This window comes from Arthroderma uncinatum (genome assembly GCF_011692745.1).
Source record: "Arthroderma uncinatum strain CBS 119779 chromosome Unknown scaffold1, whole genome shotgun sequence".
NCBI lineage: Eukaryota > Fungi > Ascomycota > Eurotiomycetes > Onygenales > Arthrodermataceae > Arthroderma > Arthroderma uncinatum.
Window position 1 is genome coordinate 4,529,285 of NW_022983863.1, and position 27,765 is coordinate 4,557,049.

At 50.1% G+C, this 27,765-nt stretch overlaps 7 protein-coding genes across 7 annotated transcripts; 4 read left to right on the top strand and 3 right to left on the bottom strand.

Moving 5' to 3' along the window:
• Positions 1–708: 708 nt before the first annotated feature.
• On the bottom strand, positions 709–2,735 carry GIQ15_01372 (bifunctional polynucleotide phosphatase/kinase; the record flags this gene model as incomplete). The annotated part of the gene is made up of 7 exons (XM_033548789.1): positions 709–882; positions 1,128–1,273; positions 1,386–1,446; positions 1,515–1,794; positions 1,872–2,323; positions 2,400–2,578; positions 2,636–2,735. The coding sequence occupies 7 exons, from the start codon at positions 2,733–2,735 to the stop codon at positions 709–711; spliced, it is 1,392 nt and encodes a 463-aa protein (XP_033409740.1).
• Positions 2,736–3,081: 346 nt separating this feature from the next.
• GIQ15_01373 (mediator of RNA polymerase II transcription subunit 18) lies at positions 3,082–3,929 on the bottom strand (the record flags this gene model as incomplete). Its single annotated transcript, XM_033548790.1, has 2 exons — positions 3,082–3,424; positions 3,502–3,929. 2 exons carry the CDS (start codon positions 3,927–3,929, stop codon positions 3,082–3,084), a joined length of 771 nt encoding a protein of 256 aa, XP_033409741.1.
• Positions 3,930–4,408: 479 nt separating this feature from the next.
• On the top strand, positions 4,409–4,833 carry GIQ15_01374 (uncharacterized protein; the record flags this gene model as incomplete). Its single annotated transcript, XM_033548791.1, has 2 exons — positions 4,409–4,490; positions 4,547–4,833. 2 exons carry the CDS (start codon positions 4,409–4,411, stop codon positions 4,831–4,833), a joined length of 369 nt encoding a protein of 122 aa, XP_033409742.1.
• Positions 4,834–6,335: 1,502 nt separating this feature from the next.
• Positions 6,336–8,152, top strand: GIQ15_01375 (uncharacterized protein; the record flags this gene model as incomplete). The annotated part of the gene is made up of 6 exons (XM_033548792.1): positions 6,336–6,458; positions 6,590–6,687; positions 6,809–6,876; positions 6,921–7,258; positions 7,316–7,360; positions 7,418–8,152. 6 exons carry the CDS (start codon positions 6,336–6,338, stop codon positions 8,150–8,152), a joined length of 1,407 nt encoding a protein of 468 aa, XP_033409743.1.
• An 8,431-nt stretch (positions 8,153–16,583) lies between these two features.
• Positions 16,584–17,720, top strand: GIQ15_01376 (G protein signaling domain-containing protein regulator; the record flags this gene model as incomplete). The annotated part of the gene is made up of 1 exon (XM_033548793.1): positions 16,584–17,720. One exon carries the CDS (start codon positions 16,584–16,586, stop codon positions 17,718–17,720), a length of 1,137 nt encoding a protein of 378 aa, XP_033409744.1.
• Positions 17,721–18,876: 1,156 nt separating this feature from the next.
• On the top strand, positions 18,877–20,818 carry GIQ15_01377 (uncharacterized protein; the record flags this gene model as incomplete). Its single annotated transcript, XM_033548794.1, has 2 exons — positions 18,877–19,819; positions 20,067–20,818. The coding sequence occupies 2 exons, from the start codon at positions 18,877–18,879 to the stop codon at positions 20,816–20,818; spliced, it is 1,695 nt and encodes a 564-aa protein (XP_033409745.1).
• Positions 20,819–25,200: 4,382 nt separating this feature from the next.
• Positions 25,201–26,840, bottom strand: GIQ15_01378 (CK1/CK1/CK1-G protein kinase; the record flags this gene model as incomplete). The annotated part of the gene is made up of 5 exons (XM_033548795.1): positions 25,201–25,826; positions 25,891–26,296; positions 26,348–26,496; positions 26,555–26,624; positions 26,712–26,840. The coding sequence occupies 5 exons, from the start codon at positions 26,838–26,840 to the stop codon at positions 25,201–25,203; spliced, it is 1,380 nt and encodes a 459-aa protein (XP_033409746.1).
• Positions 26,841–27,765: the final 925 nt, after the last annotated feature.

The following is a 27,765-nucleotide window of genomic DNA, read 5'->3' on the forward strand; positions in this document are numbered from 1 at the left end:
GTTGATGGCGAAGATGGAGATACGGTGGGTGGGATGCATATGGGGATGCAGATGGCCGATGTCCCTGAAAGAGAAAGGAGAAAGCCAGACGGGAGGACAAGATATGACATCTTCCCGCTCCTGAGGAATAACAATAACGTGGGACATGCAGCTTTCCTTCTTGTGCTATACTATACTTCATGCATCTCTAATGTTTAACATTCTAATTCCATCCATCACCTTTACACCCCTACCCCCATACCATACCATACTTCCATCCCTTCTCCATCTCCATCCCCTTCATCACAGGCACAGCACTTTCATTCCACATCCCTTTTTTTCAAACTGTTTCAGCCAACATGCAGCAAGCCGTTGATCAGGCTCAGCACGTTCTATGCATAGTTATTGATACATTCCCCAGACTTGTCTTATATATACCTATTTACCCACGCCTATACCCCCATCCCCATATACTCACCAGATGTATCGTTGCGTGTATGTAACCACACCCTCCCTGAGACACTCATGTTGATTCCTTATACCCTGCACTGCACTACGCTGCACTGTTGGCAGAAGCACAACCAAAAATAGAGACGAATGAAAACAAAAGTTATGAACAAAGAGAGCAAACTGATCTATACATTTACTTCGTACCTGTGCATGTGTATGTGTAAAGATCATATATCATTCAAGTCTATCAGTTCTATAGATGTATCTACGCACGTCTACTCAAACCCAGTGCTGGCCCCATATCCTCTTCACCTCCTCGCCTCCATCAAACTGAAAGCCAACCCTTACCAAATCGTTGAACCCCTCTGATACATCTGGCTCTTCAAACCGACGCACAAAGTCATTAAACGCCATTGGCGGAAGTATGGTGCGGGATTCCGGATTCAGTGATTCCTTATACATTACCGCATTATTAGATTATCCAGTCGGAAGAACGGAGGGAACCCGGCCGCCGAAGACAGCAGAGAGACAGGTAAGGCGGGGGAGGGGAAGAGGGCATGTTACACGGCATATAACGGATGGATGGAGGGGGAGAGATGGATGTATGGATGTATGGATGTATGGATGTGTGGATGTATGGATGTATGGATGTGTGGATGTGTGGATGTATGAATGAGAGGGGAGTGGTCAAGACATACCTGGTTTGGATTTGCGGCTCGTACGGCGTTGTTGTGTTTACAGACCGTTATTGGAGTAGATAGGTAGATGCATCTGATTGGGATATTGTGGGTTTTTGCAAGAGAGATCCATTCTTCGCGAGTGGATTTGTTGGCGTTGGTGTTGTCTGGAAGATAAGTATAGATGTAAGTCATGGCTCAATCGTTCATGGTAGGTTTATAGGTATATGGGCCGGCGGTGAGCCGGCTCCCGTATCCCGGTATATAAAAAGAACATACCAACTACAACAGACCTGCAGGCTTGTAGATGCTCGTTTGCAACTTTTAGACACTTCTGCCTCTGAAACATTCACAACATGTTAGCCGACGTGGAGACCGGCGGGCCAAGGGAGAAGTGAAGCAACATACCGTCTTCAGTATATCCTGATTCACCCTCTCATATCCTAAAGGTTGCAGATATTTCCAGTAAAACGTCGACTTCCCTGACCCCGGGCTACCACAGAATATCACGAGCTCTGTATCACTTTGTTTTGAGAACGGAAAGGGAGTCTTGTCGTCTCCGTCCGTTGGTGTTGTAGCGATATAGTTCTTTGGATCGAACACGTCGGCGGCCATGGGAACGGGTTGTTCGTCCCGAAAGAACTCCTCGGGCGTCTTGAATGGTATCCCGACGTTTGCAGCAAAGTGTCTAACAGTGTGCCATCGGTCTTAGCTCAGTATGCAGCCCAACACACGGGAAGGCGGGCGGGTGGCTTGAAAACGTACCGATCACAGCAGGAATGATCACCCTTTCTACCCGCCGCATCTCCAACGAAGATAGAATTCTCCAGATCTAACCTTGGCTCCATCCCATCCACATCACCATCTACATCCAATCCCAAGTCCTGGACCATCTGCATCCACATCCCCGTCCTGGGCTTCCTATATTCATCATACGCCGTGGCAGCATACATGCTAACCGAAACATCCAGGCCCAACGCATCCAGTACAGCCGTGACCTTCTCCTTCAGCGTGACCAGGCTCTTAGAGTCGGCATTTCCCGTCTTCGCCTTCGCCGGCTTTAGACTAACTCCCTTCTGGTTTGAGACGATGATGAGCGTGTAACCATCTGCAGCGAGTTGTCTCAGTTTAGACGGGACGCTGGGGTCCCACCATTTCCAGTCTGAGGCGGAGCTGGAGAAACGGTAGTTGGATTTGGGGGTTATGAGGGTGTGGTCCTGTTGCGGCTGGTTAGCTTATGCTTGTCCAGCCAGACATGTAGCCATGTAGTGGTATAGATATTGGCGTGCGTACAAAGTCGAAGGCAGCGATGCGTATCTTCTTACGCTCCTCTTTCTGAATTTCTTCCTTTGCACCAACGAGGTATTTGCCCACTATGCAGCTGTTGTTCACTATCTGCCATGACACCTTCTTCGTCGACTGGGTGGATGTCTTCTGTGAGGCAGGCTTGAAGAAGTTTGCGACCGTTTGGCCTAAGGTAAAGGTGTTAGTGACATTACGCGTATAGTATAAGCCATGGGAAGACGTACTGGTAGCTGATGCCTCTGCCTTTGGCTTCCGTTTAGCTGGCGGAGGTGAGATAGCGCGGTCAGTGCCGGGAAGAGTTCGTTTCGTGCCTCGTGAAGTCATTGTGAGGTTGCGGAATGGATATCTAACATTAATATCGTGGCATGCAGAGGTGTAGGGGGTTGTGTATGCTGTTGAGCGCACGAACGGACGCCGCAGCCACATAGATACTGTCTGATGTGTGGTAAAAGCAGTCGAAAGTCGATATACGATGCCCTTTGCTGCCTATTTGGGATAACTTTCAAGACGCGAACGCGAAGTCACGTGGTCATAAATTCAATTTATCCCAATTAGGAATAAAACTACATCAGAGGTAAAGACGGTGTAGTATGCAAGCAATTGACATTACGTGAACGCTCAGTGATTAGTAGTAGCAGTTTTAATATCGTACATCAACCAGGGCCATGATTCAGACCGTGCCAGCCTTTACTCTAGGATCAAGGGCCAGTCTATCAGCTGGCTCTAGTCGAATGGCCGGCCGGAGCTGTTCCTTCAACGCCAACATGCGCTGGGACGTCGACCTGAGCAGGTCCGGACTGCTGCTGTCCTGTATCGTGAAGCAGGCCTGCAGGACGTATCCTCCACTGGGGTCGAGGGGAGTGAGCTTATCGTACGGCGGGAGAACCGAGAGCGGCCGTCCAGGCCGTGATGGCTTCTGCAGCTCTGGAGGGATGATCAGTATGCGGTGGAGGAAGAGCACGGCGTCGTCTAAGACGAGTACGTTGCCTTCCACGACGTATTCCGAGTGGTAGCTAACCCGTTAGCATACTGAAGTATATAATGGTATGAACAATGAAGTAAACAAATGAAGTAAACAAAGTACACTCACTTGAACCCCCATTCGTTCAGGACGAAAATGTAGTCGTCCGGCAGCCGAGCGGTGCCCGCGAACCGCGTGGTCACTCCAGTCGCAGCTCCGGCGTCAGGCACATCCTTGAACTCGACCCTCCACTCCGCCTGGTCCTCCGCGGTGCCGCCTATGCTGTCTCTGTCGAGGTCGCTGACGACCTGGAGATGGTACATGCCAGAGCCCAGCATCTTGCTGAGCCGCTGGACGTCGCCGACCTGGGCCTCCTGGCCATGCGCCTGGCTGCCGCCGACGCGGGGCTTGATGAAGCCCGGCTTGCGGAAGGCCCTGAAGAGCAGCCGGCGCTCCAGCACGGCCGTGGGCTGCATGGCCGCCAACCCTGCGAGCTGGTGCAGCAGCTCGTCGTGCTGGGACGCGGGGACGGAGGCGAATAGGAGGATCTCGTGCATCTTGACCACCCTTTGCTGCTTTCTCCGCGATATCACGGTCTCTATCACGGTCTATCACGGACTATCACGAACTCCCTCGGCCCTGCTCGTCCTATGCCCTTATGGCCCTTATCGCGCGCTATCGCATGTTCGCTTATATAAGTCTCTTACTAAGCAGCCGAGCCGGCGCCGAACTCGGATGAACCGATGATCCGCCGATCGCCGAGATAAGGCCGCGCCCTCTGGCCAATCAGCGTGCGCCCTGCCCCTTATCTCTGGTCGCGGTTTTTTCCTTGCTCAACCTTTTCCGCCCGCGCTTAGTCATCCCTAGCTCCCTTGCCTCGAGCTCAACACGAAAACTCTCAACCTCAACACACACAACTCTCTTCTTCCCTTTCACCATCATCACTCGACCTCTCTCTCGATCACTATAAAGCCATATCACTGTTAAAGCACTGCTAAAGATCAAATACTACACATAAAGACGTAATCGACAGACAATGCAGGCCACCACCGTTCTCCGCCAAGCTGCTGCAGCACGACAGCCTCTGATCAAGTTCATGGGAAAACGCTCCATCCCAGGTAGGCTCGTCGGGAAGCACGGTACACGGTATAGACAGGCCAGCTAACAGGTGCAGCAACCATTGACCACACTCCTCAACCGCATCCCGCCTCGCCAACCCACCAGCTCCCCGACTCCTTCGTCACCTACCGTGCCAAAGCCCAGCAGCACGGCCCGCTCAACACCACCTACCGCCCATTCTCCAGCATCGGAGCATCCCCAGGCGCTGCTCTGGGCCCCGTGGCCGCTCGTCAGGGCGAGTACTTTGACCGCAACGACCTGCCCGCCAGATTCAGACGCTCTCCCTGGTCCCAGGCCGAGATCGATGCCATCGAGACCGGCGGGGCAAGCATGTTCGCTTGAACAGTGACGGCCTGAGGGTCGAGTGAAGATGAGGTGTACGCAATTGATGTTGCCGTACGGGTTGGAACGGATGGAACGGAATGATGAACGATGATGCACAGACAGAAACGGAGAGAGAGAAAAGCATGCATAGCACGACATATACCCACCTGACTGAGCTGGATTCGAAAGGGGATATATACACAACCACACGACATACCTGTATAGTTCGATTGATCGATTTGGGGAGGATGCATGCCCTCAACGGCGCCGGCGGTCCTTGTCTCTCTATATAACACCCTCGAAACAGCTGCACGGCACAGCACGGCGCACCACAGCAACAGCAACAGCAACAGCAACAGCAACAGCAACAGCAACAGCAACAGCAACAGCACAGCACAGCACAGCGAAGCACCACAGCACAGCAACCTAGCGGGACCGGCACACAGGGCCTCCCCCCCTCTCTTCTCCTTTCTTTCTTTTCTTTTATCCTTAACTGAAGCCTGGTTTAGTCTCAGCTTAACGGCGCTGGATGGAGTTTATCTTTTTTTCAAAGTCTTTTCTTTTTCCTGGGTTGGGCGAACATGTCCAATGCTTTTTCCATGGTTTGGTCGGAGGCTTTGGTTGGGCCCGGTTGGTCGGCCTCGGGTTTATAGCGACAGCGAGCAGAGCGACAGGCAGCTGGCTGGGGGATATGGAAAAAGGCTGTACTGTACCACGGATACTTCACTGTACTTACCTACCTTAAGCTTTAATATGCTATTAACTAGTATACCTACCCAGCCTCCTTCTTTCTTATCTTTCGGCGTTCAAACACCGACATGTATGCCGTGCCGTGGACGGGCGACTATAACAGGAAAACGGGACTCGGCCACACTTCTAAGCCCCAGGCTCGGCCAAGTTGATATCTCTCGTGATCGTCCCTCCCTGTATACGGACATGTAAAGCTATAGACGACCTTCCGTGCTTTCTCTTGCCCATGTCGCTTGGCCATGTATCTACCTGGTACCTTGTACATGTACATGTACATACTTCGTGCCCTACAGCAAAACCAGGTAGCTTCGGTCGTCCGGCTAGAACTACAACCACCTCTTGTTTTGCGGGATGCTACCCTGATCCGAACTTCTTATCTTATCCCAGATTCTATACTTGGCAGGATACGTACGCCCTTTGTCTGCTGAATGCAGCCGGCCAGTCAGACCTAACGAAGGTGGCTTGGAGTGAGTTAAACACTCCCTCGCGAGCATCCGGGTCGCCCTCCTTCTTGAATCATGTAACAACCAAGAGAAGATGAGGGGGGGGAATATCTCCGTCGTTTAGGTTGAGGTCAACCATCTAAAGCCGCATAGTTCAGCCAATGCAGGAGTAGGTGCCAACTTCTGGCCTGGAGCTGGAGCAAGCCACGCAAAAAGCAAAGCTTCTCTTACATTCAACCTCGTTACGTCGCTGCTCTCGACCGTGTATTTGTCGGGAGGCCACCGGATAGCCAATCAACAGTCTATACAAGTGTAGAGACAGGAGCTATGTCTCTAGCCTTGGAGGGAGATCTGACCATCAAAGAAACGGACGAGATAGGAACGACGATCGCGACGTATGTCTACCGCAGTTCCAAGGTCGAGAGGGGGGCAGAGAGTGTTGAAGTCATTGTATGTATCTGGATATCGTTGATCCTATATCTGGAGATAGCCTGCTATGCAGATACGTGATATCAGGTCATATAACGAGTATCTCATTAAAATATATTTACAATATTGTTTTACACTGCTAATTGTAATAGTCACCACCGCAGCCCTCGTCAACATCGTATATAACCTCCCTTTTGAACGTATTCCTTCCAGCCGGATACCCACACAGCGTCACCGAAGATTATCTCGAGTAAGCTATCCTCAAGCTTAATCACTTTGATAGGATGGCTAATCAACACCAGATATCAGATATATGTTCGTAGCCATTCCCACGTATAATGCAAGACCTAACTAAGCAGAACTCGTGCCAGGACTCACTCCAGGCATTCTCAAGCTCAATTGCAGGCCTCTTATCCTCCAGAGCAGTCCTACAAGGTGCGTATGCCGTATAACCCTATTTAAACCAAAACTAACATCCCACAGGCGTCGGTGTCGGAGATGCCACCGCTTCCCCGACGGCTGCATTGCTCCTTAACGTCCTCCAAGAAAGCATGGGCAGGATAGCAACCATCCTATTCGCTCATCGTCTCGGAACGTCTCTCGAGCCAGAATGTAAAATGTACAGACTGGCTGCAGACATACTCAACGATTCAGCCATGGTCTTGGACTGCTTATCGCCTGCCTTCCCTAAGCCTGTGAGGGTAGGGTTTCTTAGTCTTTCCAGCGTGTTGAGAGCATTATGTGGTGTTGCGGCTGGCAGCTCAAAGGCTAGTTTAAGTGCTCATTTTGCTCGATGGGGGAATCTGGGGGAGCTGAATGCGGTATGCCCCCTAGCCGTGACATTCCTTGTATGTGGTATGGCTAACGAGAGATAATAGAAAGACTCGAGTCAGGAAACGATTATATCTCTTATTGGGATGCTGGTATGGATTTCGTTACTTCCCCTGGCCATGGTCAGCTAAACTGAAGCATACGTCTAGGTAGGCAGCGTAGTGGTATCCTACGTCTCATCTCCGTTGGCAACATGGATTGCACTGCTGTTCCTCCTCGCCATACATCTGGCAACAAACCACGCAGCGGTCAGGGCAGTCAACATGACGACTCTAAACCGACAGCGTGCAAATATCGTATTCTCAGCACTGTTCGACGATGACCAGGTCCTCACGCCAGCGCAGGCGTCGAAAGAAGAACGGATATTCGAAAGTGACGGCGTACTCCGATGGAGAGCCGAATCTAATGCAGTATTTGGGAAGTGTCGGATTGGAGTCTCCCTAGACCAACTATTGTCTCTTCTCCAGTCAGACGATGACCGTAGGGGTGAACGAGGAACTGCATCCAATATTGACACCAACATCAGCCTGCCTGCTCTGATTGGCCTATTCAAAGACGAGGAATATATCCTCTACTTTAGCCCCCTGGATCGGACGGGCACCATTGTTTTGAAGGCCGGAGTCGGCGCACAATCGCAGCTCAAGGCCTGGAGCCACGCATTGCTCGTTTCTCGATATCTCGCGAGAACGAGTGCTTCGACAAGGGTAGACGAGAAACGTGGCGCGCAGGACGAGGCTTTCTTGTTCTCTATCTTGAAATGCACGCTGCAAGAACACTCGCAGGCATTTGACGACAAGATCCGGCGTCTAAGACAAGCTGGCTGGGAGACGGACACCGCATCCTTGGAAACCAGGCCTGGAAGGAGGGTCTATGTATGTATTTGATACAGATTGCACCGTGTATGTACCTATCTCGCCTATTGGTATCATTTATCCCAACCGCCGAGTATTGGGAGTCAAGGGTATCTATGCATAGTATAGTGTCCCAAGCATCACCCAGGCTATGGTATATTATTGATTCAAATCAATGTAATATCCCGAGTACCAGGTATTTGGATATTCACTCACCCCTTATCTCCCGACGAGCTGCTATCCCCCCAGTAGGTCAGGCCACCCTCATAACCGGGACAAGGCATCCAATCGTGCATCCAAACACGAACATTCGCAATATCAAATACCGAATGATTGGGATATATTGCAAACGTGGCTGCAGATAACAAAGAAGTACCTTGGTAAAAGTCGTATATGCAACCAGCAGCAAGATTAGCCTGTCTTAGCTACCTAATCTTAGCTCTTTAGCTATTAGCATCGCACCCCGGGAAGAGTTTCTAGTCCCCTCGTCGCTTTTTATCACCGGATTAGGTAACCCAACTAAACTCCTCGGTCTTTTTTTTTTTGCATTAGCGAGGGCGAAAAGGGCGGAAAGACGGAAAGGGCGGAAGAAGTAGAAGAATAGAAGAGGCGAAGAAGAAATGGAGCAGGCCAATGACATACAGTGCACTGCCGCCTATTATAGTTGCGCCGATGTTGATACATCTAAGATAGTTGGAATCTTAGATTGTATCTTGCCACCTGAAGGATAGCTAGATTCGTGCCTTGCAGCTGTGCCATGACGACATAAACCATACGGAGTAAGGTTGATTTGTCCCTGTAAGCGATAAGTCCTTCGGATATCACGTTCATATACTTGATATCAATATATGTTTTGTTAATCAAGATATGCCTGTGACGCAAGACGAGGGGCAGCTACATCTAGTAAAAGGTGCTGTTTTATATATATCAATGACGCCATACCTCCTATACGTCCCTCGTCGTGATCATCGAAACATCGATCAATCACGGATGAGAATCTCGGATCCGTTTGAGATGCTTCGTTCATCGGCAAGCAAAACGCGTCAGCTCCAGTCCACAAAAAGAGGGAGAACCCCGTCCCATCCTGATAACCTAAAACGGCACCGCTCTCTCCGAACTATCGAGTATAGTAATCTGAACTAGCAACAAGCATCTCAGCAGGACGAACGCGGGGTTATCTATCTATCTCGCCCCACGCAATTAACTGCCCCAGTCCGCCGGCATCTTGGGCCGCTGATCCGCGACCAATAGTGGGCAGAGATATAAGGGCAGGATACAACCATGACTATATCGACCAGACTAGCTTCGTGATTGTGACCATGGAAGTGGACTCCTTGGTCGTGTTTGACAGGCAACAACTATATATAAAAGTGCAAAATTAAACAGGAAAAGAAAAAAGAAAACCGAAACAAAAATTGGCCGGCAGTTCCGGCGACCCTGGGAAAGTCAACAAGCGCGAGGGATGTAATATTCATCCCGTTTGATGATGACATTGTGCATTCCAGTGATAAGCTAGGAAGCCATCTCCGACCTCTCCTAGGGGGGGGGAGTAGAATGCCGACGTCGACTAGGGGGTATAGTGGGAGGGCGACGATGGCAACGGGCAGATATATCACTATATCTTGCGTTTGACAACACATACTATATGCAGTAGAACGGCAGTTCAACGGTCACATATATATTATGTAGTACCCATATGTTGTCCTCCCCGCAAAGCTTGGCTGCACATCTGTCCAACGGTGGCCTTCTTGGCTCGTTAATCGGGGATCTAACTGATCAATTATCGATGGAAGGCAGTCCAGCTGAAGCCCAGTTAACCGTCCGTTCGTTCTTTAGCGGCCCGATAAACACGAAAAGTATGAGCTCATCCTTTCGCTTCCACACCTCCTTGAGGACGATCAAATGGCATGTCGCCATGTCATCGTGGCCGTGAGCAATACGATGTGGTATTTCACGCCCTTTTGCAGTTACTTGGCCATGATTTGCATATCAACCAAATCTAAGCAGAGCATTAACGTATTAACGTATTAACGGCGGAGACAGGTCCACACATATAAGGATGCTTTACACCGTATACTCGGTATACTCCGTACTACCAAGATATTGGTAACTGATCGATCGATGAATGACCGATGAGAGGGACATGTGATACTAGATAGTCTGCAGTCTCCAGGATCTACCTTGTAATAGTATCGTAGCGCGCAGCACCATTTGCGCATACCGTTCGAACCGAACGCAGATCGATCGGCCTTGATAATTTGAAGATTGAAATCTTATTTCCCATAGGACGATTGGCGAAGGCGACTTTGGGAACATGAGACGACGGCAACTCACCTCTACCGGTGAGACGGGTCTTGTGACGATCTGGTTCGACTCTTTCCCCGGATTATAGACAGATAGGCTAGAGAGAGGCTAGCAGGGAAACTTCACCGGGAACCGTCGATGGCTTATCTCGAATCCAGAGAATGGGAACCCTTGCTGAAACGGTGCGGACGGCCATTATTAATTAAACCCAAGGGCGCGCGCGCGCGGACATGGCGCATTCCAGCAATGACTGCTTTCAGACATCGTTCGCTCTTAGCGGCCGTGAATTGAGTAGAAGGGGAAACAGCAAGAGACGTGGCTGCAGAAGCTCGGGAGTGTAATGGCATCTACCAGACCCGATAGTCCGTCTCCCGAGGCAGCTTCAAATGCCAAGTTGGGATAATAATAGAAGCCGGTGTGAAGTTTGGCTGCAAGTTCGCCTGGGCTCCGTTTTTCGGAACAATCAAGCCTGCGTCAAGCCGTCCTCGAGCCTTCAAGCCGTGAGCCGTGAGCTACACATAAGAAGCTCGTATAGCGCTTGAATAATGGATTTGTAATAGCCAAGTAAGCCTTCCAAACGGAAAAGATAGCGCGGTTCGTCAAGCGAGAAACCTATCGCCGGGCTCATCTTACGCCTGATCGGGTCAAGAGGCAAGCGGCCATGGAGAATAATTCGCCCGGATACCAGTCCCCGATCCAATCAAGGATGCCGGAGCAGGGGAGAAAAAGAAAAGAAAGGGGGAATGTCCAAGTCGGCCAGTGAGAAGGAGACGGGCGAAAGGCCGAAGAAGGTCGCTGCATGGCGCCAGGCGGCGTCCGGAGGTTCGTTCAAGCTGGGAAGGGGGGAGTGAATATCAAGGAAAACATGTCCTCTTATGGACTTTATGGAACGATGATCTAGGTCATATCCCTAGATCCGCGAGTTTAACTCAACCGCCAGACGAGAACAGACGCAAACAGAGACCCAAAAACAGACGCAAAAAGACACAGACCATACAAAAAACGACAAGTCCGAAGTTAGTCGCAGGCAGACTGGTTCAGGGGGTCGGGGAAGGCCGAAAAAGCTCCTTCTTTGAGGGATGGCAATTCGAACTGTTTGATATCAATAGTCTCGGGCAAGGCACCACAATATAGGGCTTAGTGACAACAGATATCAGTCTCGCCATCGCATCGGCTAGTCAGGGCGCGAGAGGCGAGCAGGAGAAACACGAAAAGAGGAACTCGCCTACTGACGGGCTATAAACATGATTATATGGTGTGCAAAGTAAGAGAAATGGGTGTGGGTACAATCACAAATCTCTGTTTGCACTTCCGGGGATAGGGCGTAGGGCTGGATGGAGCCGTATCCCGATTACGGCACATTGAGGTGGCACATCAGGCCAGGAAGAGAAATCTCTGCTCGTCGGGAGAGTCGATAGCCGAGAGATAGAACGAGCTGGCAGTGGCAAAGAAAGTACCTTGCAGATACTGCTCAAAACGCTATGGAGTAGGTGATAGGAAGGCCGGCCAGCCGTCTACTACCTTGGCCCTATCAGGTATATAATGAACCATACGGATGTCAGGGTGACATGCCCGCTATACTACGATATCTGGATGGACGGATGGATGGATGGATGGAGGAACGGCGACCCCCGTCGAGCAACCACCAACCACCCTGCTCTTCGACTGCATGTGCTAGAAGGATTCTAGAAAAAGATAGAGATCCCACACCATTCCAGAACCTTTCTAGAAGGGAGATTGCGGCCAGCAGGGGGGTCGTCGCCCACTGTGGAGCGGCCAATATCATCCTAGCTGAGCTAACCCTGTCCTATACCAGACGGCATGCTAATGCTACGGAGTCTCCTCCTCGCAGTGCTAGAGTAGAGCTTTTACTCTTCCTGGCAACGCTCGGGAAATTGTCCGCTGGAGCAGTATACGATATTCCGCCCTAGCCAGACGCTTAGAGTGTACGTTTACGTCAAAAGATGGGGAATGGCTAGTCAACGGCTCGGAGTACGACGATCTCAGACGATAGGCCACCTTTGCTCGCTATCATGTGTTACGATCTGGTTCGGGGAAATTCCACACACTTGCCGGGCGTCCTATCCATGCGAGGGGTTTTTTTGTATCTCCCATGCATTCGGCGATTTGGGGAGGGGGGGATACGTGGTCTATTACGAAATAGTTATCCGGCGAACAAATAATCTATCCCATACCATTCCCACTTTATCTCTGGATAAACACGCAACTATGGATAGCCCTTGTTCAAAAAACGCGCGATTTATAAACAACGAACAGCGCAAGTCCCACGTTGACGATGCAGGTCTCTTTGTTGGAGTTGTCGTTGTCATACGGCGAAGAAGAAGAAGAGAAGGAGAAGGGGAAGGCGTTCTCTAGTGGCTTCCATGCGTCAACTGACCATTGGGCGTTGAAGCGGTGTGCGCTGTGCTCGAAAGATAGAAAACGTCGAGCGATGTGATAGGTGAGACGGGCGTTGAGACATCACGTCGGGCGCCCGATCCCTATCGAATCAGCCTCAAAAGGCGCCGGGCTGCATGTCGCTTGTGTACACACCAAACATCGAGCATGATGCTTAATGTGCCGTATGTAGCATTCGCTGCATATAATAGTACTTCGCCGCCCTGTAATAAAATGCCATGTATCGAATGAGCTGGCGGATACACGCATGAATTTCCGAACAGGTCCCCATAGCCTGGTACGCTAACCTATCGCCCTAACTCGAGCGTGCATGATACTATGGCCATGTTAGCAGCGCCTAGGAAGTAAAGCCGGACTCGTTCGACTTTGCTAATTATAAGGCAGTATCCATAGTACATAGTACATCGAAGCTCTCCCTGGTCGTCCGGAAAGTTTCTTGCTCCGTGGGAAGAGCACAGGAAGAGCAGATTGGGGCCGCAAGATCCGACATCGCGCATGGATCTCGATTCCCCCTTCATGCATGCCGAGTGAAATGCGTGGAGTAATATTCCCATCTTGATATTGTTATGGGCTTGTACGGCGCAGAGGTTGAAAGGAAGAAGAATCTGCCTGAAACAAGGAGGCGCAACGCCAGCCGCTGACCGGACAATTTAGACACTTTATCTAATTCCCCTATCGCAACGTTGACATCATGCATTCGAGCATTCTTTGCATCTCGTTTCCGTCTAGAAAGGAAAAAGGGCAAACAGGGAAACCGTCGAAGCACGCCACACGCATCCACGCCCTGTCGGGTAAAGGTATAGAGTTCCACCTTGCCTCCCAAACAGTCCATGCATGCATCGTTACCTGTCTCCATCGGATAAATCGATAGCAGTAAATCCAGCTTATGGAACGGAACCACTGGGTTCAAGAAGAACAATGACGATACTTGTGTCCAGGGGATCGGCGGTTAGGAGGGAAAAAAAAAAAGAAAACCTCCAACACCCCCTCCCCTGTCAGCGACTGGGATTACCGAATAAAGGATAAGAGGGTGCAAAAAAAAGAAAAGAGCAAAAAAGATGAGGGAGAGAAAGGGAAAAGAAAAAAGAAAAAAGATCGGCGGGCCGGGTAAGGATGTCATCGATGCTAAAATGCAAAAGTTGGATACCTTATGGACAGGTAAGATTAGTTCTTTAATCTTTTGCTCTGGTTTTATTTATTTGTTTTCCCGCCGACGGCGCCTGTGTAGGTTATGGTTATGGTTATGTATGCAATTGCAATTCAGCTCCATTGCCCAGATTAGGGTAACTGCCGTTTGAAACTGGTAGCGTGTATTGCTTGTCACCAGCTGATGTGCTTATGCTGTCGTCGGCAAGCGGCCAAGGTTCCAGAAGGGTTCCGGTAGACAAGGGAACAATCACAGAAGGCGGCCAGGCGGATGAGAACGAACGAACGAGCGAACGAACCAACGGAAGATGGAGATGGAAGACCCTTGCTGAGTGACTTGGCGGCTTCTGGGATGGAGACTTGGAGAGACGCCTGAACTTGGCTGTATGGACTTGTAACGAATGCTGTGAGACCCCTTTTGATAGCGATGGACTGATGGACTGATCAATATACGTGGCTCTCTGGTACGTAATCTGCGGTACTTTTAAACCTCAACATGGTCTCCCTTACCATCTGATAACGTACTCTCCCCTCGCTGAAAGGGATGACGGGATGATGGCCTGATGCCTGGTCTGACGCCTAGCCCTAGCCCAGGGTTTGGTTATATACCCGCCCGCCAGATTCGAAATGCAGCTTACAGCATGAACTGATGTGCAGGAGGGATGAGGAAACCTTCTTCCGGTTTACTTCTCACTTCTCTGCTTGGACGAGAGAAGTACCGTAAATCAGTACTGCGTATGTAGAATGCTCGTCCATGCCAAGTGTGGCAGCCCAAAGCTTCGCTCGCTCTCGAACCGCAAGGCAAGAGTTATTCCGTGAAACCTGTATACCTGTCGTGACACAGCTTCAGCTTGCTTGCCCTGACCGTGGCCCAATTCTAAATAGCCATATTGCTCTGTGATGGCAGCACTCTGGCGGGTGTGAGTGGGGGACACCTCCCCTGGATATTCTCGGTCGTACGTGAGAAGAAGACCCCTAGCATATGAAAAGTCTGCTCTGTACAACCAGACGAGCAAACCAGGAGACGAGGAGAAGAGAGAGAGAAGACCGGGTTGGCCTGGTCAAGTTGAGCCAAAGTCGACATCTAGCCAGCTGTCAAACCCGTCTATTGTCCATGTCTAGTCCCAGATGAAATTCTTCAGCGCGGCTGGTTCCAACTGGCTCTCAACAAACTATCGATATCCACTGCGTTGGAGAATAGATTGGCCATTTATTTACGCGCGCGCCCACCAATGCAACGGCGAGGGTGTAATAAGTGCCAGGCGGAACTGCCGGACGTCCTGCATGTAGATAGTCCACCACCGTCTAGACGCATAGACAGACTCAGGTACAACCAAGCTGGGCAGGACTCTCTGATAGTCATATCTTCGTCAACGGTTCGCTAAAGTCGATCTCTGGCGTCACACTTGCGGGTGGCAGCGAACAAGCACAAACCGTAAATCCCTTCTGGCGATCAAGAAGCCCAAGCCGACGTCGCGGTCGCCACCCCGGAAGCCCATCCCTTATTCTTTTTTATTTTTTATTTTTTCCTGGCCTCTTTTTTAATTTTCACTTCCTGTTCTGTATATTGCTTTTTCCTCTTCCTTTTGCCTTTTCTCGTTGCTTTTTCCAGTAGACTTTCGAACTTTCCCTGGCCTGGGGGCGCGGTCGTGAAGAAGAGTAGAAGGGTTATCGAAAAGTGAAAATAAAAAAAAATAAGAAATAAGGAATAAATCTGGAACTCTGCTGGCCCTTTCGATCTTATGGTGATATTAGCAGTCTTTTTTCTCAAGCATCGAAGGTTCCTGCTAACCTTAACGCCAGCAGGTCGGATCTCGCCTGGTATAGAAGAGCGAGGAAGACTCGCAGACGAGATTAACACGACACATCTGACACCAGACAACAGACAAACAGGCAGAGACCAGAGACACAGACAGACACAGGCAGAGACGGCGTTTGTTGCCGGGCGAGTCGCCGGCGTCCTTTGAACAAGATCCCAGAAGTATAAGATACAGGCCGTACAGCCCTTGTACCGGACCCAGTTTGCATGCTGCGAGGGCGCAAGGTATACCCACCCAGGTACCTCTCCACTTTGTTTGCGAGTCAGGGTACTTGGCCGACTACATAGACTGCCCGCCGCCCATCTCCTCTCTCTACATACTTAACACTTGACTCTACACTTAACACTCGACACTCGACACTACACTCGACACTTACACTCACACTCGACGTCGACAGATACGATACGCTGCTCAACTTCATATGCGCATACATCAGTCCACATTGACCATTGCCAGACCATCCACCAGACCATCCATAGACCGTTGACCATCCACCATCGAGTCCATATTGACCACAGACCATTAACCATATTGACCATACTGAGACGAGACGAGAGTGAGCTGAGCTGAGAATAGCTTATGCTGCCTACCTACTGTCACTATTAACATCTGCCCGGGGACGAGTCGCGGGCGGATTCATCAATCTGGCCAGCACGGCCTCTCACGTTAGATTCAAGGGGGAGGGGGAAGGGAAAGTGAGAGTGTGGAAGGACATCAGATCGAGAGACCTCGAAGGCAGCTCGAGATCGAGAAAGTCCTCGTCCAGCTCCAAGGGAATGCCATCAGGAGGCAGCTTGCGTTACTCGACCGTCACCATCAAACCCTCAACTTGGCACACAGCTACGCCCGACTCGTCCGCGTACAACTCGCCCGCCGCCTCCGTCCTCGACTCAGACGAGGAGAGGGTGATGGAAGGCTGGCAGTTCTCGCGGCCGTCTAGTCTGGCTCTTCCAGGTGGCCCGCTCTGCTCGCGACCGACGCTGGACGATGTGCTCTCCAACACCGCTGCGCCGCCATACACCCTCACCGCGTTCATGGCCTACCTGTCCCAGAACCACTGCCTCGAGACGCTCGAGTTCACAATGGACTCGAAACGGTATGCCGAGACCTACAAGGCCGTCTCCAGACAGGTCGACGAGTTCCCCATCCTGTCAGACAGCCCGCAGGCAGACCATCTCTGCATGCTATGGCACCGGCTGCTCTCTGCATATGTCATGCCAGGGTCTCCCAGGGAGATAAACCTTCCCAGCGCCGTCAGGGATGCCCTGCTGAGACACTCCAATCTGAGAAGACCACCTCCACCCGAGACTCTAGACGCTGCAGTGAAGCGAATACACGATCTCATGGACGAATCCATCTTCATCCCATTCTTAAACAGCCATGTCTCGCCCCAGTCGCAGCCGAGTTACTCCCGGGACGGCTCCCCAGAGGAGCGTGATGTCGGCCGCCACAAATCGATGCGACGGCGGCTATCACCGCAGTCATCGTTCGTCTCCCCACGCTCTAACGCCAGTGGTTATTGCTCCTATCACTCGTCGACACCCTCGACCAGCCCGCCTTCTCACCAGTCCATCTCCAGAACGACCACCACCAGCAGCCGCTCTTCGCCGTACGGCTACACCAGCGGCGACTCAGTGTCAGGTACATTGACAGACGACTCGGGCGGCAGTCTGCCATCCAGCCCTGGCGCAGGAGACCCGATGACTCCGCCGACAACCCCGCCGTCGAGTGACCTACATCACCATCACTCCAAGAGCCGTCAAGAAAACGCCTGGAAGAAGATGGGCATGAAGCTCGGGTGGAAGAAGAAGTCCGGGGGAGGCAGCAGCACCAGCAGCAGCAGTGGTGGTGGCCGTGGTTATTCAACAACCTCAGCTTCAAGGGACGGTCGATATCAAGACGACATGTATTAGATTGGCCTGTCTTGGCCCTCCTCGCTCACCATTAAACTACCATGTCCCATCGTGCATATGGCGCGGCCGACCGAATCACACCACACCACCCCTTCCTCCATCCAAAACGCCCCCTATTTCAACGACCGGAACGCGGATACGTCAACCCTAATGACTGCTTCTTCACTTCCTAGTCAACCGCTGGCGTGGTTCTAGGCCTCTTAACTTCCCTTTCTTATACATACTTTATCCTGACTTTACCTTGACACTTGTCTGATTATTTTCCCTTTTCCCTGCACTGTACGGAGTTTATACCCATGGCATGAGCATTGGCTTTGTTTTGTTTTCCTCTCTTCTCCTTTCATATGTTTTGCCATACAGCGATATCTATAGATGGAGAAAGCGTGTATTATGTTGCTTTTTCTGCTACCCTTTTAACGATCGGCCTTGTGTTGCCATCCCCTTCTAAAGATCATCATGTACCTAACTCTTCTCTACCCTCCTGACCTTGCAACCAAGGTTTCGTTTGCCTCGAGCCAGACAAACAATATGATTGATGAAATGACTAGCATTATCCTTGCATCTTATCCTTCGTCTGTATTGTATTCCGCCCGCCATGGGCTCAATCTGCACATACATAACTTAAACATGGATCACCCTGTGAGCTCGACTGCTTATTCTCCTTGGACAAGGGGCTCAGGGCAAGAGATGGACATGGGAGTTCATGCAAGAGTCTGCTTGGTAAGCGAGCTACAGGTCACGTGTGGTCGAGATTCAGGCGTTTTATCAAGAGAAGCAGATGAAGAAGATGAAAAGAAGAGGAAGAAAAGAAGAAAAGAAAGGAGAAGAGCTGGATGGGCCAGGTGGCTTGGTATAATATCATGCTATTACGTTTGTCAAGGTCTCTTCGCTGGTATCGCTTCCTGCTACAAGTCAATGACGGCATTCTATCAGGTCACTATGGTACTGTGTACTGTCAATGACGGCATTCATGAGCTGATATCAGTGAATGGATGCTAGAATGAGACCAGATATCAGTGAATGCTTCTTCCAAGCTTAAGATTTGAAGTATTTAAACTGATTCTTGCCCTCTTCTCCTTCATCTATACACACACACATATATATACATATATAACCCGCTACTAGAAAGCTTCTATAACAGCACGAGTCTAACAAAATGTCTCCCTTTCTCTCGGATATGCGCGATGGCGAGCTCCAGGAATACGTACCAGACCTGCAATGTTGGGAGTCGAATGAACCCCGAATCGATTCCCAGGATCCTTGTCGCATAGGTGGCCCGGGGTTCCTCCCATCATGGCCAGTTGAAATGGGATGCCTGAGGAAGCTACCAGATGCACTTTCAGATCGATTAACGGACATCGCGCTGACATGTCTTGAGGAATATGACCTTGACTACCACCGTGTAGAGATAGTACAACGATACTCAAGAGGCCAGACGCCAACACCCGCGGACAACACGGTATACATTTCCCTTTACACCCCGGTTAATGACGACTGGGTAGAGGCGCTTGATAGTATACTTTCAGCTACTGAGCAACTTCAGTTTGCTGGTAGGGTTGAAATGGTTTATCATGAAGCGCTGGATGGAATCAAGACGTATCCGCCAGATATTCCAGAACAGTTGGCGCAAGACTGGCCTAACATTGAAGGACAGATCACCAGCCAATTAGCAGTGTTGGGGGTTGATTGGAAAGTAGTTATGCTTGCCAAACGCGGCTATTGGGAGGATGATGCAGTGAACACGGTAGTCATCAAGGCCTCGGTGCCTTCAAGAACTTTTGCTATCACTACAAGAAATAGCATTTTACTTGCTATCCGCAATGCACGTTACGGTTTGAAAGTGGAAGTTGTCCGATCAGACTTTCTCTGGGGATCATTCTCCGAAGCACCTTCTCGGGGCCTTGAGAGCTCTAGCCCCGGCTGGCCCTTTGCAGACAGCCACAATTCGATGGGGATGAGTGTAGGACGGGTCGACACTCCTTTCACAAGCACAATCGGAGGCTACCTCAAATTCACAGACTCGAAAGGCCGCAAGGAATTCCTCGGCGTTACGTGCTACCATGCCGTCCGACAAGATCCTGCAGGCAGAGTGGACTCCGGTAAGTGCCAATAATATCCATATAAAGGTCCCTGCAAGATGTCTTCAAGGATACCTATATTTTATTTCCTTTGCTTAAGGACAGGCTTAACTGCAAATTTGACCCTATCCCTACGTCTATAAGCTGGTCCTTAAGCTCGTCCTTCAGGAAAGGAATAGAATATACGGACTCTTAAGAACATTCGGTAGGGACCTGTTTATTGGCTAAACCCTCAATTATTTATAGAGAAAGACTAACTTATTTCAAGCTATCCAGCGAGATGGGTCGAATGATCTTGAAATTCCGTGCCAATCTCCCTCTGGGCCCGATTTGAAAGCCGCGGCCAAATACGCCAACCGCTATATACCAATTTCGCTCAGAGGAGTTGAAGCGTTGGACGAGGTTTCACAGGAGACGGTGAAATATGATATCACGGTCAGAGATAGACAGCTGGACGAAATCAAGTCCTTTAACCCCCATATTGGGACTGTCCTCGCTACCTCGGGGTTTAAGAATGCATCGACACATGCTGGGATTAGCTCCCCCTTGTGTTTATTGGATTGGGCTATACTCCATGTTAGAAACGGCCGGAGATGCCACAATTACATTGGAGATATCAATCCTTCAATTCCAGAATGGCGTCGCGAGTCTCAATCCGTCAGCGGGATAGCCGATATTCCTGATACGGAATCTACCGTGATCAAAAAGGGCCGCACGACAGGTGTTACCCTTGGAGTGGTCGGAGGCCCGCCAGTTTTAGTACGTCTCGGTGCTGCATATGGTAATCTATACCGCCGCGCATGGCTGGTTTCGAGGGACTGGTCTAAATGCTTTGCACGCCCTGGAGACTCAGGGTCATGGGTGCTGAATATGTCTGGCCAGGTAATTGGGATATTGGTTGCGGGTGACGAGTCTGACGGGAGCGGGTTAATCGTACCAATGTCCCTTGTGGTCAGAAATATCGAGGCAGTGGCTGGGTTTCCGGAGGGCTCCCTGGACGTTGACTTGCACAGTCGGTAAGGATGCGTGGTTGATTTCAGCCGTATACGCACAGAGGCCATTAAAAGCACCTCTTAATGTCCTATTATACAGCCCTTGAGCTTACCCTAGCTATATCCTTCGACCTATCCTTGGGGAACGGGATAAATATAGGATGTATGCTTCGAAGATGATGGAAATTATTTGATAGACAGAGATATGTTTCCCCTGGCTGACAGATAGAACTACAGTTATATCTACTGGAAGCAAGGTATCAGTTTAGCGAGACACTGTTTTTAATTTTGCACGGCTAGTTGATGCCTATATGTCCATACTGTTAAGGACATCGCGTTATTGATGGGTCGCCCTAACAGCCCACAATATTCAGCAATGCAGTTCAAGATCTAGAATGCTCAATTGACTAATAGAGAAATGAAGCAGACTAGGCTATCTGGCCTCATCTTGTAGGCTTGTGGGGATATACTTTTGCTATAATTTATTTACCTAACATATATATCCATGCCCGGGGATGGAGGGTGATCACGGAAAGATACTACCCCTTGCACAAATCCACATCGCTTAACTCGATTGTCTCCACAGGCACCAGCATTGCACCGCTGATCCGACATAATGCGCAGTATTCAGTAGTCATGCCAATTTTAATCGAGGCCTTGGTTGTGAGATTCAGCAGTTAAAAAGGGTAATTATGCATGTGAAGGGGAACCGAGGCGTCTCCAGGCTCAGCTTCTCGAACGATGGGGCTTGCTGGGGTGCAGGGAGATGACAGGGGATAGAACGTTGAGAAAGCATCAGCCTGTGTTCGGCAAGGGGCCAATTTTTTTTTTTTCTAAAATTCTTGTCCCATGTCACGCCTGGGTGCCGTCTCGAGTACGTATACGGACGTGGGTAGGCATAGGGGTTATGAACGAGGTGGTATGTAGTCGGATACTTCCGGTTACTAGTATTTCATTTTTCTCCGCTTTGCCTGCTAACCCTTGTAGATGAGCTGACTTTTTTGCCCGTGTCCTTTTGATGTTGGAATACTTTAAAACTATCGTTGCGCAATTAATGTGTTGGCTACCTTGAAAAATGGTGGATTGACCTCCTCAATGGGGCGGGTTTAGGTTTGTCTTCAACGGGGGATGTATATATGTGGTATCATGTTGGTAAATCTCGGGAGAGAAGGAGATGCATATTGACAAACGAACGGGATGCGTGACGGGTTGTTCAGCCAGGTCTAGCAAGCATAACCGGAATATATCAGAACGGAATGATCGCTTAGATCAATGCGCGCACGTATGCTCGCCCCGGATGCATGCAATTGAGACAGGCAACAGTGAATGCGAATACGCAACGAATAGGCCGGTAAATAGGCAGGGGACAATGCGTACGCCAGCCCTTGAACAGTCGCAGCTAGCCAGGTGCCAAAAAATAAGGTTAGAGCAGATCATACCTGCATGCATTAGATCCTCCTCCCCATTGTCATCTGGGCTGGGAGCCTGCCATCGCCAGGGCGAGAATAATAGATTTTCAAAAAGATAGACGCTGAGCCATATGTAAGAGACTGGAGATCCCCAGCTTGAAGGAAAACACAGCATGCCACCAGCCCCATGGGCCGTGGGGTGAATTCGCATGGATGAATGCATCGATGGGGGGTGCGCCTTATAATAAAATATCCGAGCACAGCACCTAGAGCGCAAATGGCGCCACGGATGAGGCGGTCATTTGCGCGGTTTTCCAGTCCATGCCAAGGTATATCAAGGACTGCAATGCGACCATAGGCAATGCAAGGCGGGAGTAAGTTGTTAATTGTTGTAGGTTTCTTCAGAGTTTCATTTTTCGTACTGATGACCAGCATGGCGGAAGAGATATCCGGTTCGAATAAGAGTGGCTCCTTTCCACGGCTATGAAGGGTCAATGCCATCTTCCCTCTCCTTTCCCCCTCTTCCATTCCTCGTCCAACTCTTGGGATCGAGCGCCAGGTTGCAGGGGAGAAGCAATGTCGACGCCACAAACGCAAAAAATATGCCGCAGCCAACAAGCCAGAGCATGACTAGATTGGATGGATTAGATCACCGGGCCGCAAGAGGAACTAGTTGGTGTTCCAGCAGGTTCAGAGCACAGGGTATACCATCCCACAGCCCCCCGGCGCGCCTCTGGTTAATCAGCCATATACCAAATTACCCATAAGGCGTGGCTCGATCGATATATCCACCAAGGAAACGGACCTCTCGGCAAAAAAGCTATGCGTTCTTGATATCAACCAGACGTGCCCTCGGCAAGACCAGTTCTCAGCTCTCATCATAGCCAGTGCTATGATGACGTCACCCAAAGGTAGACGCAACGGCTTACACCGTTCATCCATATGAAACAACATCACCCACGCAGGGACCTTGCCCGTCTCCTTGAAAAAATACAACTTACTACAACTTTTCCATCCTTCATGAGGTTCAAGTGCGACTTGCCCGAAAGGGGGCTAAGTATATGATCACGTGCCTCTCCCCTTTGCAGCGAACTTGGCCTCAACCAAAAAAAATATAAAACTAATCTACACTCCAAGGCAGATTTACCATCCCGAACCTGCAGCGATAACCAAGGCATGCGCTTCTCTGCCAGGTTATAGGTTCGCCTCAAAACAAGCTTTGTTCCGTCCTGATGCATGGATACAGCGTTGATGGAAAGGAGGCAAGGGGCGAAGGTTAGGCTTGTCCAGCAGTCGATATGGGTGATGATTGGAGAGAGCTTCGGATCAGCTTGATCCATAGCGGGTAGACCACGTAACGAACGGGAAGTCGTTGGATTGCTTGATTGGAAAGGGGGCTTCTGGGTTTTTACACGTCGTGGAATATATTGTGGTCGGGTATTTTGGCTGGCGAGTTATGGGGTTGCACATCCGGCTAATATTGGATTGTACTCCGTACGATGGAGGCAGGAAAAGGACGATAATTAGCTCATCATATTATTCTGTGATGCAAAATTTTCCGTTGGTACGAGGTATGATCAAGGATTGTAACGTGGGGTAGGTATAATTATGCCTGTCCTGGTCTCTCTATAAGGCTGCAATATATGTAGTATTAGTGGATATCGGTTAATGAGAGGATGCCGTCTTGCGAGCAAGATGGCGGCCGGCATACTCCGTAATTAGTATCAGATGGAAGGCAAAGGGAAGCTCACTTATATAGGAATTAATATTATTATCGTTCTTTCCCTCCTTTCATCATAACTGAAATAAATAGAAAGGAAACATCAACAAAACTATAGTCTATCACCAAATAAGTTTCAATATTATACTAGTAAGCGTGAGAAAAAAAGGAAGTCGAAACAGAGATGGAAACAGAATCATCATTGCTTGCTTGCTCGCTGTGCAGTGTAATGCATGCAGTGTTGTATTTTGGGGGTAGACAACTGATTGCATCTTCCTTGTTGCAATTAGACGGATGGAGGGATGGACAGATAAAAAGAGCAGAAACACGAAATAACCAAACCATGAGGATAAGAGCGCAAAGAGATGATTTAAAATAAGCATACGGGCGGCGACGCAGGAAAGCAGGAAAGATCTGGGACAAAAAACGCCAAAGTATAGAGGACGGGACAGGGACAAAGGAGAAATGTGCAGGTACGGAAAAAGGGAGGAAAATAGCAGAGCAGATATAAGGCTGATGACAGGGAAAGTGGTGGACGACCATGGGGCTTAACCGAGTCAAAGGATATCTGCAGGTAGACGGAGGAGGAAAGTAGAGGAAACAAAGACTTTTTTAATCTTGCCGTTAGATTAAAGAAGATTCCCAGATGTATGTCGTTACCCATGAAATATAAAGATAGGAAATATATTTTTTTGCGGGGCTTTTTCCTAAATTTTAGATATCCTCAGCTGCGTGAGAATAGGCTGAATGGTGGATGTCCCATTCCAGATCGACGGTAGCAGAGTCATTGGTACAACGGGAGAAAAAAAAAGGCCTCGTCTTGCTTTGGTTGTTCCTGTAGATTGGGTCGCAACACAGGCCTGGATATACGGGGACAATGGAAACGAGAGTGTGTGTAGGTCAAGATCCGGTTGGCTCCTTTTGTTGAGTCGTGGCCAGTAGCGAGAGAGATGAAGTGGTGAGTCCAGGTCAGGCGCGAGAGCTGCATATAAATGGAAAGAATTCAGATTCGGGAAAAAGAGAGCAAGCGAGTGCCATGGCAGGAACAGGGACGGTTGTAGAGCGAGAGTCCCAGCAATATAACGGACGGACAGATGGATGAAAACCCCGAGATACCAATAATTATTGTAACAAGGCTCCGCAAATCGAGGATCAGATATAGTCGTTGCCTCAGCTTGAGAAGATCGGATAGTTGAAAAAGTAAATGTAGAATTTGGTGGCGAAGGGAGAAGACATGTCTCGGGATCAACCTTTATAACGCATCATCTTAGCTCAACAACATCACGAGTCATTCGGGACTCGAAACCTACCACAACACAATGCCTTCATCATCTTTTGCATGAACGTCGGTTCTGGTTCGGGTGCCCTTCTTGGTTGCTGTGCCTGGCTCGTTATACCCTGGTTAACTGGGTTGTTAACCCGATTGCTCGGAAGGTGTATGTTAGAGTTTTGGAACTGAGCTTGTGTCGAAGCTGTTGGTGTCGTAGCCTCGAGACCCCCCGCCACTCCGTTTTGACGTTTGACTTGCGGCACGCCTGAGGCGTTTTGCCGCTCTCGCGCTTTCCCAACTCCGGCTTTTGCAGGAGAAGGGGGCGGGGGCTGCGCGGCGTTTAAACGGTCAGCAGTGACGCCTGGTCGATGGGATGCTCGTGGTGCTGCCGAACCATGAAGATCACGAGCCGAAGAATTAGGCAGAGCATTGGCGCCGTGCAAGTGGTGGTGGGAAGAGTATGGCTTTGCCGCTTCCCAGCCCTTGCCGCCATTGAGTTTCATCCAGTCATACTCTCCGTCTTCCACATCGCCCGTGCTCTTGAGAGCTTGGGTGAAGAGGTCACGTAGGTAGTCGTAGTCGGGAGTATCCTCGAATCCGAGGTTTCGGACGTAGGTAAGGTACTTGGTAAACTCTTCTGCAAGGTGTGTTAGTAGCGTTTTCTCTTTTTGGCGATCAAGGTGCTGTAAAGCGACACGTACCAGGGAATCCGTCACATAGATCCTTGATGACGGTGGTCTGTTTCTTCTCGCCAATCTTTTCGTACTTCTGCTTGTTAGTGGCAGCCTTCAGGCCCTGCCATGGTAGACCACCACGTAGGAAGTACATGAACACGTGTCCAAGGGCTTCCAAGTCGTCACGACGAGATTGCTCCCTCCCAAGATGAGTGTTGATACTCATGTATCGAGCAGTGCCCGATAGCGACTTTCGCTCTCGGTAGGGGATATGCTGTTTAGTTTTCGGGTCTCGGTACTGCTTGGCCATACCAAAGTCAACAACGTGTATGACATTGCCGGCTTTCGAGTTGGGCCGACCAATCAAGAAGTTGTCTGGCTTGATATCGCGGTAGATGAGGTTCTTCTCATGGATAGTTTGTACTCGCGAAAGCTAACGAACCTGTTAGTGATGTGTCTTGTTGCTGTCGTTGGTAGAACCCACCATCTGCTTGGCGACCATGACAACGGTCTTTATGGAGAATCTGCGGTTACAGTGATCAAAGAGATCTTCCAAACTAGGCCCTAGCAAATCAATGACCAGGATGTTGTGTAGGCCTTCCTGGCCAAAGTAGTAGACATTTGGAATGCCAGCTGTGACAACGTCGTCAATAGATGGTCTCTATAGGCATCGATCAAGAAGGCGACTTACGGCATCCAACGAGTATCTTGTACGTCCGGTACTCATCTCGAAGCTGTGGAGCATCGCTCTTACGGGGTTCCTATGTGGTGGCGAGTGTAAGAGAATTTCCGCGAATGTTTCAAACCCGATCGACAAAAGTAAACACGGCAAGGCAATGGAGACGTACAAACTTGATGGCAACCTGCTGGTTGTTTAGAAGGTTGGTGCCCTCGAAAATGACACCAAAGGAGCCTTCACCGATTTTCTTCCCAACCCGGTAATGCACACCCACCACGTTTGACGAACTGGACGACATGGCTGGCAAACGGTACGGCCGTCGCGGTTAAGCGAAGGCAGTCTATAGATGATCTATTCGAGCAGTTTGGCCGGGTATATCTTGATATAACGAACTCTCCGTCAAAGTGTATAGGGGACGACTTGGACAGAAGGACCGGTGAGAGCGGTGGTATGCGAGCCGCAGGTCGAAGGGAAGAGTCGAGATAGAGATGTCCAGGGGCCGTAGAAGCAGTGTCTAGGGTCTGAACAGGGCGACAGAGCAGGTCGAGGCCAAGGACGACGAGGGGAGGACGGTCAAGGGAGGACAGGAGTGAGAGACGGCGAGGCCACGACGAAAAACCATCCACGTCCGGCTTCAGCTTCACTCGGTCAGAGCAGGGCTGAAGTGCAGGGGAAGCGAGACGACGGAGAGAAGAGAAAAAAGAGAAGAGAAGAAGAGAAGAAGAAGAGAGGAGGAAGAGGAGGAAGAGGAGGACGAGAGAAGGGGAGGAAAGCCAGGGAGGAAGCGAAGGAGATCACGAAAGCCCCGGAGAAAGAGGAAAGCTGGGCCTATTCTTCCCTCGGTCACCATGATACATATAATACATATAATACACACCAGTGGGAAAACGGGAAGACGATAAAGTTGGTAACACGGCTGTACCCTCCGCCTCCTCGTCATCTATTCTGTCTCTGATTGGCTGAAAAGCGGGGCCAGGCGTGACTTTTTCCCTTTTCTCCTTCCGCCCAAACAGGAAATCCTCTTCCTCCTTCTGCATACTCTGTAACTATCTCTGTAACTATGGAGTACGGAGTACATGGAGTACGAGCTGCCATAGACAAGAAGAACGATAGAGAAGAGAAGTGAGAGCATTGTTGGCAGCATCCATCCTGGCATGATACGCACATGCAGGGGCTGTGACGGGCTCTGCGCCAGACCTGCCTCCCTGGTCCGCTCGAGGAAC